The following is an 18,747-nucleotide window of genomic DNA, read 5'->3' as shown; positions in this document are numbered from 1 at the left end:
TAAGGAGTGAGGGTATGTGTGAACACAAAGCAAGAGACTCAATCTCTAAGTACCCTCCCTACAATTAAGAGAAAGGAAACCAGATCGTCCAACAAACTCCACCTCATGCCCCTCTCCTGCCTCCACCCCAGCTTTTTCTCTTGACTCTTATACATCCAATCATGAACTACTGGGACAGCATCACAAAACTGAAAGACAGTGTTTCTTTCTCTCTCAGGCAGTGGGGAGTAAGAGAGTGGGTGGCAGTAAATAAAAGGCAACCGCACCATCCAGTCACAGCTGCTGGCAGGAACGCCACCAGCTCCCTCCCAGGCCCTGGCCAGTCAGTCAGAGAGATGCACTCTGCAGGGATGGGGGTGGCGGGGGAGGGGGAACAGTTAAAACCACAGACACACACAAGAGAATGGGGCTATTTCTCCCAGCTTGAGTCCTCCTATGGGGAATATAACCTCCAAGCTCAGCCCGACTGTTAACCAGTCTTGCAAGTAACAAACCCCTGCTAAAGCTTTTTCCAAAAGCAGCTTCTTTTCTCCCAGGCTCCAAAGCTGGCCAAGAAAGTGATCTCAATTCAAACCCACATTCCTTTGGGGTATCTGTGAAACGGGCAGCTTTGCAGATCAGCAGCTGGAATGTCTGGTTTGCAGACAGGGATCTGGGCAAGGGCACTGTGTCGACTTGCGTGGGGAGTTTAGAGGAAGGACTAGAGTTAGGGCTAGATGGGGGAAGGCACAGGTGTCCTATCCCCAGCCTCAAGGAAGGGGAACCGCCTGGGACCTCACCAGCATCCTTCTGGCTCAGAGCCTACACAGGGAATGTTCGAAGAATGCCAGAAAAAAGCAGGGGAGGAATGAGGTTACATCCCAGATGCCTAGGGTACAACAGCTGCTTCAGCTGTTATGTAAAACCCTGTACAATCCCAGAGCTTTCCCTGTTTCCTGGCATCTTCATCAAAGGCATCAAAAAACTCACAAGGCTTTTGTACACCTGGTACAGAGTACATGTGAGACCCCAGTGTAACAGCCTCCATGCAACCCACGTTGTTACCACAGGACTGTGGTAAACAAAGAGAGCACACACTGGAAATCACATTTCCAAACTGAGAGAGTGGACTCCAAGCAGAGTTCACTGCCATGACACAGCACTGAAGAAACAAATCTCTAAATGGAAAAAACAAACTGAAATAGTTCTGAAAGTGTGTAGGACTCTGTGTACGAGGCCATTAACCACAACATTTTTGGCAACAGTGAAGAACAGAAGACATCCCAATGGCCATCAACAGGGTTTAACTTGGAATTTGTACACAGTGAAATTCAATGTTAAGGAGAATGAGGTCGAGCTATTAGTAACTAGGGGGGCTTCCCTGGTGGCTCAGGCAGGAAAGTATCCACCTGCAATGTAGTAGACCCTGGTTCAATTCCTGGGTTGGGAAGATCCCCTGGAGAAGGGAATGGCAACCCACTCCAATATTCTTGCCTTCAGAATCCCATGGACAGAGGAGCCTGGCTGGCTACAACCCACGGGGTCGCAAAGAGTCAGACATGACTAAACGACTAAACATGCACATAAGTAACTAACGTGCATCAAGCAAAACAGGTATCTCTAGTTTTTAAAATGAAAACCCAGCTACTAGCATCACCAGGCTTCCCAGGTGGCACCTGTGGTAAAGAACCTATTTGCCAATGCAGGAAATGTAAGTTCAATCCCTGGATCAGGTAGATCCCCTGTGAGGAGGAAGTGGCAGCCCACTCCAGTATTCTTGCCTGGAGAAGCCAATGGACAGAGGAGCCTGACTGGCTACAGTCCACAGGGTTGCAAGGAGACGGACAGAACTGAAGCAACTTAGCACACACTTGCATCACATTTCCATTCCTCTATAACCTGTTTCTATCTCCTAAGAGTCGGAGAATATGAGAGTCGACCATCACCTTCAGACGTCAATGTAAGCATCCATCAACCTGGGGGTTCCCTGGGAAAGGTACCATTTCTCCTCCACCAGCCATATTCCCCGCTACATGCACAAGTCTTGGCCTATGGTTGGGCCCAAGGATAGCCCTGCAGAGAACAGACATTAATCCAGGGAAGCTCTCTTACAAGTTCTTCTGTTCTTGATAATTCCTAAAAAGAACTTCAGGCAGCACCCCAAGTTTCTTCTTTTATCTCAGCAACAGCTCTCTCTGTCCTGTGGCTCTGCATCCACCCTACATCGTGCCCTCACTACTCACCATGCAATCCAGTCAAGGCCTCTGAAAAGGCAATCCACTCCACAGTTCCTTTCCTCCAAGTAAGACCACCCTTAACCCTCCTGAAAAATACAAAACTTGACTTTAAGCCCCTATCACCCCTAGAAGCACACATCCTTTCTACTCATATCAAATCCCCACCAGGAAAGCCATCACCCAACCCCATCCGGCCCCCCACCTCCAACACTTGCCCTTACCATGATCTTGTTGGCACCTAGAATTCTACCACTCTTAACATTGGAAACCCCGAAATACAACTCCCTAAACACAATGTCAAGTTCTTCTACACAACACACACGTCTATTTCCATTAAAACTGTGAAAAAAAAAAAAAAAAACTGTTAAGGTTTCCAACCCCATGACCATGTGCCTTCTACAGGCTGGCAGCCTCTGCTGCATTCCTCAGTAAGGAGTGCACCGGCCGTCGCTCCAATGACACGCTCACTAATACGCCCTGTAATCCATACTTCTGCACATCTCACTCACCTGGTCAATCCACACCCAGTCCTGCATGAAGATGGCCTCCTGCCTCCTCCACTCCTCCTTCTAGGCTGCCAATTGCTGCTGGACTAGCCACACACCACACAGCTAGCACCATGAAAACACCTCATTTCAGCTGAGCCCTTACTGCAGTGCCACAGCCTTTTCCTTATCCTGAGTTACTGTGCCCCACTGGACACACCCCTCACAATGCCTAAGTGGCCCACATCTTCGCCACCCTTGTCACATTCCCTTATCACACCCCTGCCAGTCCCCAACCCTGGAACCCATCCTAACTCAGTAAAAATTCAAAATGCCTCCTACCCCTTTCCAATCATCATCAAAATGCTCCATCTAGAGCCATTCTTACCATACACCTGCATTTTCAATCCATCTCCTCTTAAATAATAATAAAAACAAGAGCAGCCACCATTTACCAAATACTTACTTATACCAGCCCAGTTTCTCATACTACACATCTATTACTCCATTTAAACTTCATTAGAGCCTGGCGGACTAATGGGGTCACAAAGAGTCAGACAAGACTGAGCACAGCACAGCATCAACAGCCCCACACAGCAGTCATAAACTGGCCCAACGATAAATGTGTCAACCAAAGTTTGGGGCCAAAATCCCAACATCAGTGAATGGCAAAGCCAAAATTAGAGCCACATCTGTCTGACTCTAGCACCTGTGCTTTAGCTTTAATCGCCTTGTTACCTTGCTTTGTCAGTCTCCCTCTCTCATGCGTAAATCTACTTAACCTACAAAAATACTCAAATCATCAATCTTTTTGTTAAAGAGGGGGGATGTTCTCAATTCTTTTCCTCAAGTTATCACCATATCTTTCTTTCCATTCTCTTTCCTTTCAAAGTTCTTGAAAGAGTAGCTTCTGCTTGCCACCATTTCCCCCCATCACTCTGCAGCCCAGAACTGGTTATCTGGCCTCTGACTCCAACACTCACTGGAAAGAGCCCTCAGGGTTATCAGTGGCAGCCTCCTGTGAGTCCCTCGGCTTGGCCTAATGCTTACTCCTCTGGGCCCTTTAAGGCACTGACTTGGCTTCTAATAAGCTGCATTTTCTTTTCTCTTTATTTTTTAAGAAAAAAACTATTTGCAATTTATTCATAAACAAAGAGTCAATACCTTGATACACAAGAGACTTTCCCTCATCAACTTCCCCTTATCAGTTTGTATAGGAAAAGCAGAAAAAATGGTTGACTTTTATTACTGATTTTCAAAAGAATGGGTCGATTTCCAAGGATGATCAATACAGGGTTTTTTTTTAAGTATCATAATAAATTTGTGGATGTAACCTTATTTAATGTGTAATCAATTGATCTGTAGTTATTTTTATTGGTAGTTAGATTGTCCCATCTTTGGCTAGTAGGAGCCACTTCAAGTTGGCTTCTGTGTCCATTTGACATGACTCTAGTAGCCTTTGACAGCTCCCTTGATGTCTAGGAATTTTACTAGATACTGTCAAATTCTTAATCATACTAATTACATTGTCTCACCTTCTCACCAACCTTTCATCAGAATATTATGTCAAGCTTTAGTTTCTTTACCAATCTAACTAGTGAGAGATGGCATCTCAGTGTAGTTTTAATTTATTTATTTTTAATGAAGTATCACTGATTTCTTTATTCCCCATTCAACTCTGATTTTCCCTAGTCTCCCTTCCTGGAAGAACGTTGCTTTCTGCTTTCAAATCTTAGTGACCTTTGAGGGTCCCATCCTCTTCTGTTGCCTTCTACATAGTGCCTGATGCCACAACCATCCATTTCTAGCTTTCCTTGTCCCCGAGTCCTACATTTCCTAGGAAGTTCTACATTCCCAATTTCTAAGTCCTTTCTGGACTTATCCATGTACTTACCTGGAATCATAAAACCCAACATGAGTAAAACTAAACTTATTTTCACTGCCAACCACATGGCCACACCCCACCCCAAACATTTGCAGTTTCTATCTGAACAAATACGTCTATTCAGGGGTATAAGTGAGAAGCATCAAAATCATACTCAAGGACTCCCTATTCCTCTAGCACAGACCCAGGTGATCACTGCATCCTATCCATCCTGCCTCTAGGAGACCTTCATAAACTAGCAGCCCTCACCTGTCCCCAAGACACAACCCTCACCAGCTCTCTTTAGGGCATGATAATTCCTTACTATCTCTGCCTCTAAGTGAGTGCAGTGAAGAGGTGCTTTTGTTTTGTTTTGTTTTCCAACTCATACCTACCAAAATTTCTACAATGAGCCAAAAACAGCCAAAAGTTCTTTCTGTACCACTGGAGTTATTTGGTTAATGTGCAAATTCTAAATTCTCTTTCCAAAAGAAAATTACTGATTCTGAATGAAGGTCAATTCCTCAGCACAGCCTCCAGTCTCCACAGGCTCCTGCTCTCACTTTTCATCCCATCTTCCACTTGACATCCTTGAGTGACCTGCATTCAGGCCACACCACATCGCCTGCCGCTCCCCAGAACGGCTGGGCACTGTTCCCTCCACAGGCCCACATTTCCGTCCACAGCACTCCTCCTTCTTTGTCCCGCTTTACAAGCCTCTATTCTTCAAGCTCAGTCCAAATGCCCTGTCCTCTCTACAGGAAAAAGCAGAGGTTAAAGGCATGGGCCACAGAGACAGGGCTCAAATCCCAGCTCTACCATTACTAGCAATGTTATATGGGAGCAAATTCCTTAAGTGTTTGAAGCCTCAGTTTCTACATCCACAAAATAGGATAGAAGTGAATTCAGACTCACTTTGAGGTTAAGAATAAAGTATATAAAATATAAATGTATTAAACTCCACAATCAAAAGACACAGAGTGCCTGAATCGATAAAAGAAGATCCAACAAGAGACAAATGAAAATGAAAACAGAACATACCAAAATTTACGAATGCAACAAAAGGAGTACTAAGAAATTTTATACTGATAAGTGCTTTTCTGGTTGCCTGATGTCCTCCGCCGGCATTCAGAAGTTGTTCTGTGGAATTTACTCAGCGTTCAAGTGTTCTTTTGATGAATTTGTGGGGGAGAAAGTGGTCTCCCTGTCCTATTATTTCGCCATCTTAGGACCGCCTGATAAGTGCTAACATTCTTTCAAAGGAAGATCTCAAACAGCCTAATTTTACACTAGAAAAAGAAACCAAATTTGAAGTTGGCAGATTAGACATTAATAAAACAGAAAAACAATAGAAGAAACTTAATGAAATAGTTGATTTTTTGAAAAGATAAAAACTGACAAACTTTAGCTTGACTAAGACAAGACAAAACTCAAATAAGTAAAATCAGAAATGAAAGGAAATATTAACAACTTACGCCACAGAAATTGGAAAACATCATGAGGGACTATTATAAATGACTATATGTCAATAAACTAGACAACTTAGAAGAAATAAATAAACCCCTATACACATAAAAACTTTCAAGTCTGAATCAAGAACAGAGAGCTTGAACAGATCAGTTACATGTAAAGAGATTAAACCAGTAATCAGAAAGTTCCCAACAAAGAAAAACCCATAACCAGGTGGCTTCAGCAGATGACTCTAATGGTGAATTCTATCAAATGTTCAAAGAAGAATTAACACCGATGCTTAAACTTCTAAAAAAAAATCTAAGAGGAAACACTTCCAAACTCATTTTATGAGATTAGGATCACCAAAGCCAAAGATAATACAAGAAAACTGCAGGCCAATATATCTGACAAACACGGATGCAAAAAACCTCAAAAATATTAACAAACTGAGTTCGACAGCATATTATAAGGGTCACACAACATGACACGGTGGTATTTATCCCTGAGATGCAAGAATGGTTCAACATATGCAAATCAAACAATGTGATACCTCACATTAACAGAATGAAGGATAAGAATCACATCATTGTCTCAATAGCTGCAGAAAAAGCATTTGATAAATAACACTCTTTCATGATAAAAAAACAAAACAAAACAAAAAACCTCTCAACAAATTAAGCATGGAAGCAACTTACCTCAACACAATAAAGGCCATATATGAAAAGCCCAAAGCTAACATTATCTTTAATGGTGAAAAACTGAAAACTTTTCCTATAAAATTCAGAACAAAGCAAAGATGCCCACTCTTGACATTTCTATTCAGCATAATACTAGAAGTCCTAGCCAGAGTAATTAAGTAAGAAAAAGAAAATGCATTCAAATTGGAACGGAAAAAGTAAAATTATCTCTTTTTGCAGAAGACGATCTTATATGTAGAAATCCTAAAGAACAGCATCCCCCCAAAAAAACTGTTAGAATAAATGAATTCAATATAGTTGCATGATACAAAATCACCATACAAAAATCAGTTGAGTTTCTATACACTAACAACAAACTACCCACAAAAAAAAAATCAAAGAAACAATCCTATTTACAATAGCATTTAAAACAACCTAAATTCTTAGAAATAAACTTCACCAAGGAAGTGAAAGACCTACACACTAAAAACTACAAAACACTGATAAAAGACATTTTAAAAGACTTTAGAGGAAAAGACAGGCCATGTTCAAAGACTAGAAAAATTAATATTGTTAAAATGTCCATACTTTCCAAAGCAATCTGCAGATTCAAGGCAATCACTATCAAAATCTCACATTTATTTTTAATAAAAATAGGGAAAAAATAAACCTAAGATTTATATGAAACCACAAAGGACTCCAAATAGCCAAAGAATTCTGAGCAAGCAGAACAAAGCTGAAGGCATCACAGGTCCTGATACCAAAATATGTTACAAAGCTACCAAAATCAAAACGGTATAGTACTAACATTAAAAAAAAAAAAACAGAACAGAGAGCCCAGAAATAAACCTATGCATATCTAGTCACTTGACCTTCAACTAGGTTGCCAAGAATATACAATGGGGAAAGGATATCCTCTTCAATAAACACTGTTGGGAAAACAATACCTATATGCAAGAGAATGAAAGAGGATTCTTATTTCACACCAGGTACAAAAATAAACTCAAAATGAATTAAAGACAAATGTAAGACTTTAAACTGTAAAACTCTGAGAAGAGAACAGTGAGGAAGACTTTTAGCTTCAGCAATGATTTCTTGAATACCAAAAAGGAAAAAAAAAAGGAGGCAAAATAAACAACAGAGTGAAAAGGCAACCTATGTAATTAGAGAAAATGTCTGAAATTCATATATATGATTAACACTCAAAAGATACAGCACACCTTATCTTACAATTTAGTAGCAAAATGAACAAACAACTCTACTTAAAAATGGGCAAAGGGCTTGAATAGACACTTCTCCCCAAAAGACATACAAATGGCAAACTAAAACATGGAAAGGCACTCAATAATCACTAATCACCAAGGAACTACAAATTAAAACTACACTGAGATATCACCTCACCCCATTTGGACAGTGATTATCAAAAAATAAATAAGTAAGAAGTGTTGGTGAGCGTATGGAGAAAAGGGAGTCCTTGTACAGTGCTAGTGGGAACATGCACTGGTGAAGCCACTATAGAAAACAGTATGGTGATTCCTTGAGAAATTAAAAATAGAACTACCATCTGATCCAGCAATCCCACTTCTGGACATATATCTAAAGAAACTTAACTTAGGATCTCAAAGAAATACACATGGATTCCTATATTTTTTTTCAGCATTATTTACAATAGCCAAGGTATAAAAGCAACCTAAATGTCTACCAACAGACAAATGGATAAAGAAAATGTGGTATATGGATTCAATAATGTTATTCATCCTCAAAAAAGGAAATGTTATCATTTGTGGCAACATGGGTGAACCTGGAGGATATTATGCTATCTGAAATAAACCAGATACATAAGAACAAGTACTACATGATCCCATGTATATGAGGAATCTAAATAAGTCCTGCTGCTGCTGCTGTTAAGTTGCTTCAGTCGTGTCCGACTCTGTGAGACCCCATAGACGGCAGCCCACCAGGCTCCCCTGTTCCTGGGATTCTCCAGGCAAGAACACTGGAGTGGGTTGCCATTTCCTTCTCCTAGACACTTACTATACACTGTAATGCCTATATTGCATACTTAAAATTTGCTAAGAGGATAAATCTTATGTTAAAAGTATTCTTATCACAAAAAATTAAAATAATAAAGAGGATGAAAAGAAACTTTTGGAGGTGATAGAAACACTTATGGCACTGATTGGGCTGATGGTTTCACAGGTATATATATATATCTCTCCAAACTCCTCAAGTGGTACACATTAAATATATACAGTTTTTTGTATGTCAACCACATCTCAATAGTTTAAAAAATAAAAAATAAATTAAGTATATAAATTATCATAGTTCAGAATAAGCAATTACTAAATGGTAGATATTATTAATTACTAGTCAGCTCTCTCACATCTTCCAGACAAATATGCCACTCTACTCTTAGTTCCTCCAACCCACTGAACATCATCTACATCACTTTATACATTATAGCAGAATTATGTATCTGTACATTCATTTCCTTCACCAGACGATGAGCTCTTCTGAAGCAGGGACTACAGTGCATTGGTAGCCCCCAAATCAAAGCCCTCAAGAGAGTGTAACAAACAGTGGAACTGTTTGCTTAAGTGTTAACCAAAAAAAATAAATGAATCAATCAGTCAGTCTAGTTATGATGAGGCAGATAATAAAATACCCTATCTCAGCCAATAATTACAAGTTCACTGTTAAGATTTTTCCAAGATTGTTGTCTGGAATGTGAAGCCAGGTGGGCCCTAGGGAGCATCACTGCAAACAAAGCTAGTGTAGGTGACAGTACTCCAGTTGAGCTATTCCAAATCCTAAAAGATGATACTGTTAAAGCTGCACTCAATATGCCAGCAAATATGGAAACTCAGCAGTGGCCACAGAACTGGAAAAAGGTCAGTTTTCCTTCCAATCTCAAAGAAGGACAATGCCAAAGAATGTTCAAACTACCACACAACTGCACTCATCTCACACACTAGTGAAGTAATACTCAAAATTCTCCAAGCCAGGATTCAGGAGTACGTGAACCGAGAACTTCCAGATGTTCAAGCTGGATTTATAAAAGGCAGAGGAACCAGAGGTCAAATTGCCAACATCCGTTGGATCATAGAAAAAGCAAGAGAATTCCAGAAAAATTATCTACTTCTTCTCTGTTGATTACGCCAAAGACTTTGACTGTGTAAATCACAAAAAACTGAGGAAAATTCTTAAAGAGCTGGGAATACCAGACCACCTTACCTGTCTCCTAAGAAATCCGTATGCAGGTCAAGAAGGAACAGTTAGAACTGGACATGGAACAACAGACTGGTTCCAAATTGGGAAAGGAGTATGTCAAGGCTATATATTGTCACCCTGCTTATTTAAGTTGTATGCAGAGTACATCATGTGAAATGCCAGGCTGGATGAAACACAAGCTGGAATCAAGGTTGCAGGGAGAAATACCAATAACCTCAGATATGCAGATGACACCACCCTTATGGAAGAAAGTGAAGAGGAATTGAAAAGCCTCTTGATGAAAATGAAAGTGGAGAGTGAAACAGCTGGTTTAAAACTCAACATTAATAAAATGTAGATCATGGCATCTGGTCCCACCACTCCATGGCAAACAGATGGGGAAACAATGGAAACAGTGACAGACTTCACTTTCTTGGGCTCCAAAATCACTGCAGATGGTGACTGCAGCCATGAAATTAAAAGACGCTTACTCCTTGGAAGGACAGCTATGACCAACCTAGACAGCATATTAAAAAGCAGAGACATTACTTTGCCGACAAAGGTCCATCTAGTCAAAGCTATGGTTTTTCCAGCAGTCATGTGTGGATGTGAGAGTTGGACTATAAAGAAAGCTGAGTGCTGAAGAACTGATGCTTTTGAACTGTGGTGTTGGAGGAGACTCTTGAGAATCCCTTGGACATCAAGAAGATCCAACCAGTCAATCCTGAAGGAAATCAGTCCTGGATATTCACTGGAAGGACTGATGCTGAAGCTGAAACTCCAATCCTTTGGCCACTTGATGTGAAGAACTGACTCATTTGAAAAGACCCTGATGCTGGGAAAGACTGAAGGCAGGAGGAGAAGAGGACAACAGAGGATGAGATGGTTGGATGGCATCACCAACTTGAGGGACAAGAGTTTGAGCAAGCTCCAGGAGTTGATGACAGGGAGGCCTGGCATGCTGTAATCCATGGGGTCGCAGAGTCACATAACTGAGCGACTGAACTGTTGTCTGAAATGTAAATAACCCTGGGAAGAAGTAAACTGTTATGAGTCATTCTTATCTTACTGAGGCAAAGAAAAAAAAGTAAGAAATCTGAAGCTAATGCAAAGGATACGCCATTCCTCTGATACGTTTGATCTTTCCTGGATCTATGAGTTGAATAGGCTTCAGGACCTTCCTCACAGGACATGAAAAAAACACTTCACCTCCTCCTCCAGGTGGCATCCCCCGTCGTACAACCTGTAGGCATAGTGAAAAAGAAGAGGTCAGGATTCAACAGAGTGGATGACACCCAGCCAAGCTGGTGTACACCAAGAATGAAAACCAACATTAGAATGCAGAAGGCTTTCAAACCCAACTTGTCCATCTCTTCAAGATCAACAGAACCTAATGTCAGCTCCACAGGAACACATGCTGAGCAAGGGGACTATGTGGTGTGTCAGAAAAAGCAGTAGAAACAGAGCCTGCATGTTCCAGTCAAAGCCAGACAGGTCACTTCACCACCAGAACTTGTTTCCTCAACCTTAAAATGAGGGACTGGTCTAGCTTATCAGCTTACCCACTTCTTAACCACCAAGAACCCTTTTCTCCTCTTCTGGAATTAAATGGTCTATCAAAACTCAATAGTTTTGAGTTATTAAATAAAAATGAAGTAATTTCCCTTCAAAAAGCAGAGATGCTAAACAGCTTAAGATATCCAGTGTTATCACCCTGGATTGATATAATTCCCTTAAATAGCAAACAAACAGATGCTTAAATTACTTCAACTAGGTTTTGAAAGTAAAGTACTAAAAAGTCTCAGGGACATTCAGATTGGTAGGCTCTGGACACAAATTAAAATAAATGATCCAGATCAGAGAGGTAGCATGGTCAGAATCCCAGCTCCATGACTTATTGGCTGAGTTGTTATGAGTCAAGGAGTTAATGTATGTAGAATGTTGACAACGTCTACTACCACTAAGTAAGTGCAATATATCAGTTACTCTTGTCATTACTAAAGGGACCCTTTCAGCTCAAAGTCTGCAATGCTAGGTTCAAGAATTCTTATAATGGTGACTTCAAACGTGCCACACACACACTGGGCCATACAGCTCTTCCAGTGAGTTGGTAAGAAAATATTTCACACTGATTTATGCCACCAACAATCTGGACATTCGTACCTTTAACTCAAAAGATTCACTATCAATCCCAAACTGTTTCAGTAGAGGGAGTGCTGTTGCCTTCAGAACATCAACCTGCAGAATAATTTCAGAAAAAAAAAAAAAAAAGTTTAGTTAAACCTTGAGATTGAAAGAAGAAAGAATCCACAAAGCCGGTTAAGGCTTAGCCTCCTGGTAGATGAAGCAGTCTGGTAAAGAGAAAAGAGGCTGGCTTACAACTGAGGGCATGGGTTGGCTCTGCTCTCGACTAAAGACTATGATTTTATAAGCCACTGGCTTCTCTGAGCCCCTTTTCCACATTTATAGTAGTATACACCTACCTTATGAGTCATCATGAGCATCACATGCTATCACGCAAAAAGCACCAAGAAACTGCTGGGCTCATGCAGAAAACAAACTGAGACCTCTGCTCATTCTTACAGGTATAAACACTAAGCAAAGACATGGCCTCTTTAAGTATTCTTTATTCAACATGACTATTTCACGTTTAGAGCTGGTGGCACTCCAGGCTAAAGTGAATCAACTATTCAGCTTAACAGTTCTACCTAAGAATCCTGCTGACACCCACACACAGGCAGTTAAAGGTGGTGGTGATTCTACAAGGCGCCGGGAGCCTCAGAGGAAAGACAGCCTCAAACTGCAGCAAACAACAAAAACCCCTAAGTGCAAAGGAAGACATCCACAGTCGATGGCAAGACACTGTCAAGTACAACTGTTACCATCTCCTCATTCGAAACTCCTAGGAGGGCTGCGATCCTTCCTTATTCATTTGCAGATTCCTCACAGAGGATAAGGTGATATTCCAATCCACGTTATCCAAGAAGTCAGTGACTGCTGTCTCAGCGGCAACTAGGGAAACAAGAGCAATCCCTTCCTTGTTCCCAATGGAACAAGAGATGTTTCTCAGCCCTGCAGGGGCTGATCCTACAACAGGAAGCATTGAGGGCAAGCAGCATAAGCAGAGGCTCTGGGAAAAAGCCCTGGTCCCAGTCCAGGCTCTAGTTTGCTGTGTGGCCTCAAACAAGAAAATCTCAATTTCTAAATTCCCTTGTCTCTAAGGTAAGGAGCTCAGCCTGCCTGTCTCCAAGTTGCTACCAAGTCTTACATGCTAACATTCAACAGAACAATACTCCAACAGGGCTTTATGGCAGAGAACAGTCCCCAACCAAATATTCATATATCAGAAAATTAACCAGAGGTAGAAATGACCTATGTATCCTAGGAACATGTTCAGCATGGATCAGGTGGGGCAGAAGCAGTTACTGAGAAAATCCATTAAAGATTAGCTAATTTCAATTAAATATTAAAGCTACACACAACTCAGAAACTTAAAATAGGCATTTGGAATTGCTGAAACCAAGAAGAATTCAGTCAAGGCTAGTACGAAGGGCAGCTGGGGAGAAGACCAAGCCAGATTCTGGAAAAGGTGGGGGCTGCAAGGACGCCGGTTGCTCCGTGAGCATGACTCCTGGAGCTAGGCGGCCTCCAGCTCTCCCAGGTAAGAGAAAGGCAAGAGAACAGAACACCCCTGCTGGTTCATCCCACCCACACCTGGAGTCAAATAGGAGGAAGTCAAATTGACTGAGGGCCAGTCAGGAGCCCAAATATAACTGCAGGTGTGGTCCTGTCTCCCGGGTCACTCTCCATCTGACATGAAGGGCAGGCCCCTCGCTGTGGTGGGACAAGGGCTGGAAAGGCAGCTGTGGCCTGGAGCCCCACTCTGCCTCTTACAGCCTCTGAGGCCCGGACGCTCTCTCCTCAGGGCTTTGGCTGCCTGCTGTAGAAAGAGGGGCCCAACTAGAAAGTTCCATAACCTCCTCAAGCTCCACACACTGGATCTAGCAAAGTGGGGGTGGTCTGCGGGTTCTGCTTCAAGGAAACCTATCTGTTACTCTGAAGTCAGAGAGGAAAGGCAAAAGTCTGACCCAAGTGGAACCTCAGGCAAAGGCACCACCCTTACAGTCCAATCAGTCAACAAGTAGAAATATGATCAGACCCATAGCTTCCCAGGTGGCCCTAGTGGTAAAGAACTTGTCTGCCAATGCAAGAGACATAAGAGACTCAGGTTCAATCTATGGGTCAGGAAGATCCCCCGGAGAAGGAAATGGCAATTGAATATTCTCCAGTATTCTTTCCTGGAGAATCCCATGGACAGAGGAGGCTGGCAGGCTACAATCCACAGGGTCGCAGAAGAGTCAAACATGGCTGAAGCAACTTAGCACACACCACAACAAACAGAAAAAGGGAAGAAACATGTTCCCTTCTGAAACAGTGATAAGAACATCTACCTAACCCCATGAATCAAATAAATACGGATACTGACAGAGGTCCACCTAAACAAGTGGCCAGGACACAGCAGATTTCACTCTACTTCTTTTCCCTGCTAGGATAGCCCTGAAAGAGGACGGACTCTTCACTCACTGTCTGGCCAACTGCTGGCACCAGTAAATATCAACTGGGGGCACCAGTATCAAATCACTGAGACTCAAAGGAGACCTCCTAGAATTTTTCTTTTCAAAATTTCCCCCCATTTCCTATCTTTTTGTCTCCAAAATGTCCCTACCCCTTTACAAGGCTCATCCCATCACTGCTGCTTCTATCCTCTGGATATCTGTAGGTGGCCTTATTAAGCCCTTCTACCCTTCTCATTTTAACTTTTTCCTTCTCCATTACAGCCTACAAACGAGTGCAAGTTTCTCTCACTTAAAAATTCCCAACCTCAGCTCTTAAGGGGATATCCCATCTAGCATTCTGGAAGAATCTCCCAACCTTCTATGGTTCTATTTCTTACTCATTCTGAACCTGTGTGTGATCTTGCACCCTAATGATACTGTTCTCTTAAAGCTCAACAGAACTTCTCACTGCTGCATCTCCCTACCCAATCCCAACTCAACTCCTGCAAGGACTGACTCGGATCATCCCTAGCTTTTCAGAACTCAACTCCTTGGCTCCTCCAAATCCTTCTATTTCCATAGTCACTGTCTCCAGCTCCTCTTCCCCAACTCACTCCTTATACACTTATTCCTCTTCTTCATCTATTCTCAGTCCCTGGAACCATGAAGCCAAAACTCTACTGGCCCACTGAGGCTAGAAGGGGACGTTAAATGAATGATGAGGTCAGTTAAGACCTGTGTCCAAATGGAGCTCTCACGCCTCTTCCCAAGAGGGCAGGTGCTACTCTGCTCTGATGGATTGCTGTTGTGGAGAAGCCACGCCAACCTACTGCAATGAAAAACTCTGGGGTTTCAAACAAGAACAACCAACTCAGATACACACACCAACACCAACACCACCAGCACACTGTGCAGACCAAGAGAAAAGCACCTGTCAGACTTACTGAGCCAAAAAGCCAACAGTGATCAAACTGGGTACTAGTCAACCTCATTCTCCTACAGAGTGAAATGTCAGTAGGTAAGATCCTGATGATCTGAGGCTCCAAACAGTAATTCCCAACTGGACATCCCCCATGGATATCCCATCAATATCCCAGAGAATAGGACCAAAATCAGACACATCAACTATCACCCCATCACAATTTTCCTCTTCCCTGTGAAACTCTTTCTGATCACTATCCTTTCAAGTCAACTATGACAGAAATCATGGAGTTACCTGTGACCCCTTCCTCCTATCCCAACTCCAATTAGTTATTGAGTTATGAAGCCCCTCCCTCCACAATGCCCTTCATATTTGTCTACCCTTCCACTTCCCTCTGCATCAAGTTCATACTGGTTGACACCTTGGCAATTTACCCTTCTCTCAGCTCTACAGCTATCTTCCTAAAACCATGACTGACTCTGGGGCTTCCCTTCCTCTTGAAAGCCCTCCCCAGCCCTCAGCACTCGGCTTGTGCGTCTGCCAGAGCCCAGAGTATCCAGCCTTGTGGTCTCCCTGGCTGTATTCACAGCTGTTCACCCCATGAAACCACATTCCCTACGGGCAGAACTCATCGTATTCATCCCTGTGTGCAGACAGTAGGTGTGGACATAAATTGATGGGGAAACTACACATTAAAGAGAAAGTTTAAAACGAAGAAGCCACAGGCTGAAGAAGTTACTCTTTATCCAGGATTAGGTGTATTTATTTTATCCTGGGCTGGAGCCAGGTACTAACCAAGGTCATTTTAGTCCTGTAGCTTGTGAAAACTACAAGAAAGCCTTTTAATATACTGCTAGAAAGAATAAAATACTATTTCTAGGGAATCTATCAATTAATCTTTGTCATTGTTAATATGTAAATATGTAAATTTTTAGTACTGTCAGTAATAACAGCTTTTAAGATCACTGGCAACTATAGAAAGAGAATACAAAACTGGGATACATGGTGCCAACATCTGTCTGCTTCAGGGACTTTTCCCAAGAGTCAAGGCACCTACCCCACCCCTCCCAATCTGAAATAGTAGAGGTCTCCACTCTTACTTTTAACTGAAGAACCCATTTCCTACAATCTTCCGGGAAAATGTGAGAAATAAGCAACCACTTGAAATTACTTTGAAATTCTAAACAGTTTATGCAGCATTCGTATATAGTTAAGAATATCAGATCTTGCACTCTACTTTGGATCCTGGGAAGACTTTATGTACCCGAATCTTAAGAATTCAGGAATAAACCTTTTATTGCCCAAGAACACATTAATCATGTTTATAACCTCATCAGCATCCTGGTGAATACCAGCAGTCTCTGCTTTGGAGCTCACTGCACCACCTAACTGGTCTTCCCTGGTTAGGGAAGCCACACACATCTGCCTCTGAAGCTACCCCTTCAGTGGTCTTCTTCTAATGTCTGCCAAGGTGAAGACAAGCATCCTCAGTTAGAACTTCACATCATGGCCCTCAGCTTGAAGATATCTTCTCTGGACAGCAGAGCATCCAAAGGAGGGGATCGTTGCCTCACTATGAAAGGTCTAAGGCAGGCCTGCTCCAATCCATCAATCTCCCTCTCCCCAACCTGTCTGTCTTTCTCTCTCTGTCTCTCTCTCTCTCACTCACACACACATACAATAAAACCCATCCCAGACTGGCATTAAGACAGCTGAGGTAGCCACAATGAATATTCTAGTTGTACATTAAACTATCCTCCCCACAAACACAGCACGCTTAATAAGAAGCTTGCTGATGCTCACACACTGGCAAAGCTCATATATACCTTCCCTGCCCTTATACCCTTTCTCTAAATCTGCAAACTCTTCTCAGAAGAAGAAAGTCCTAAAGTGTACAGTTGAAGCCTAAGTCAAGATTATGCTGCAGCATGCCAAGAAGATATTATTCTCTGCCTAAAATTCTGATCTGCTGCCTTTCAGCCTCAACCGTCACATGACCTTATGAAAACTCCACTCTCACAAACTTCAGTCAACAGAGCCATATTTCATGTCAAACACGATGAGACTGCAAGCATCTGTTCAGAAGGTTCTTAGACATAACAATGAAAGGCACCTTGAAGAAGATTAACAATCGTCACTGAATCTGATGATTATGAGTCTTGGCTCATCTGCCTTCTGGAGTGATTAATCTCTAAACTTCAAGGTAAATAACAAAACAAATGTGTTTTATCAGGAACTAGTTTCTCAGAAGTTAGGTGTAACAGGAGACAAAAATCACAGGGTGGTGTGGCCTCACTACTCACCGAAGGGTCAACCTGGTCATTGGTCACTCCTCGCAGAACTATTCTCAGCGGGTGCTTCATAAATGGAGCCAGGCAGAGCAGACTTTCCAGATAATACCCAATGCCGCGAAGAACGCTGCAGTCATGCTCCATGGACCCACCATACAAGAGGCCGGGCTGATAATATAAGGTCGTTCCTTATAACAGAGGAAAGAAAGTCAGCAGAAGGAAAAAAAAAAGTGTCACAAAGGCAATGAAACAGTCAGTCCCAAGGGGAAAGTCTGGCAAGGGCATCCAAGAGTTCAAAATGCCATTCCTGAGAGCCCACATACTTCACTCCAAAAGCTGACTCATTACTGTCAAGTCCTTGTAACAATAATAAACTGTGAGTGTAATTTAATAAACAGTAATAAATTAAACCCCTCCCTAAGCCATCTGAATTGCCAGAGTCACAGCAGGGCACAGAGGAGATATATCCTAACAGGCACCTTAGTCTCCCAACAGCATGCTCTCAGATTGTGCCAATGTCGGGGTTTACAGATGATGTTCTGAAATCATCGTGCCAGCAATCAGCTTCTTCTAGGCCCAGGAAATCAGATTTCCCAATACCATAGTCACCAAACTAGGTACCTAGAGAAGGCAAGTACTTATGGCACTCATTTCCATTAATAGTAACTATTTTAATTTAATAGTAACAAATGGAAATGTCTAAAATTATTGAACTGCTTTAGTGAAAACACTTTATCTTTCTTTATTCTTTCAAATATGCATATCATCCAAAAAGTTTCATACTAGGTTTACATATTAGAGGAAAAACCAAATAAAATATGCTAGATGATTCAGGGGATATGAAGAAATGAACACAATATATTTTTGATACTAATAATCCCTGGCCAAGTTCTCCTGGCACAATTTACCAATAAAGAAATCTAACATTAGAGGAAGGAACTAGGTTCAGTCACCAAAAGGAAAGCAGCGCTTGGGAGTTTGACACAAGAAATACAGGTTTTACCATATTAAAAAATCAAAATCACAATAATCACTATCAGAATCATATTCTAATCAAAGTTAGAAAACTCTACT

The 18,747-nt window shown here is 41.9% G+C and overlaps 1 protein-coding gene across 5 annotated transcripts in view; it reads right to left on the bottom strand.

Moving 5' to 3' along the window:
- Nucleotides 1–18,747, bottom strand: part of RCL1 (RNA terminal phosphate cyclase like 1) — a 187,315-nt gene that overhangs the window by 143,075 nt on the left and 25,493 nt on the right. For all 5 annotated transcript variants that reach the window (XR_011465169.1, XM_070375846.1, XM_070375847.1 and 2 more), the window contains exons 3-5: nt 17,686–17,861; nt 12,068–12,142; nt 11,023–11,147 (exon numbers count right to left, since the gene is read on the bottom strand). Coding sequence is in view for 4 of the 5 variants with exons in the window: in XM_070375846.1 (XP_070231947.1) it covers nt 11,023–11,147; nt 12,068–12,142; nt 17,686–17,861 (376 nt within the window). In the remaining variant the exon portion in view is untranslated. The remainder of the gene's footprint in view (nt 1–11,022; nt 11,148–12,067; nt 12,143–17,685; nt 17,862–18,747) is intronic.

Source organism: Bos mutus, chromosome 8 (assembly GCF_027580195.1).
Source record: "Bos mutus isolate GX-2022 chromosome 8, NWIPB_WYAK_1.1, whole genome shotgun sequence".
Classification (NCBI taxonomy): Eukaryota; Metazoa; Chordata; class Mammalia; order Artiodactyla; family Bovidae; genus Bos; species Bos mutus.
This window is presented reverse-complemented; position numbering and strand designations above follow the sequence as displayed.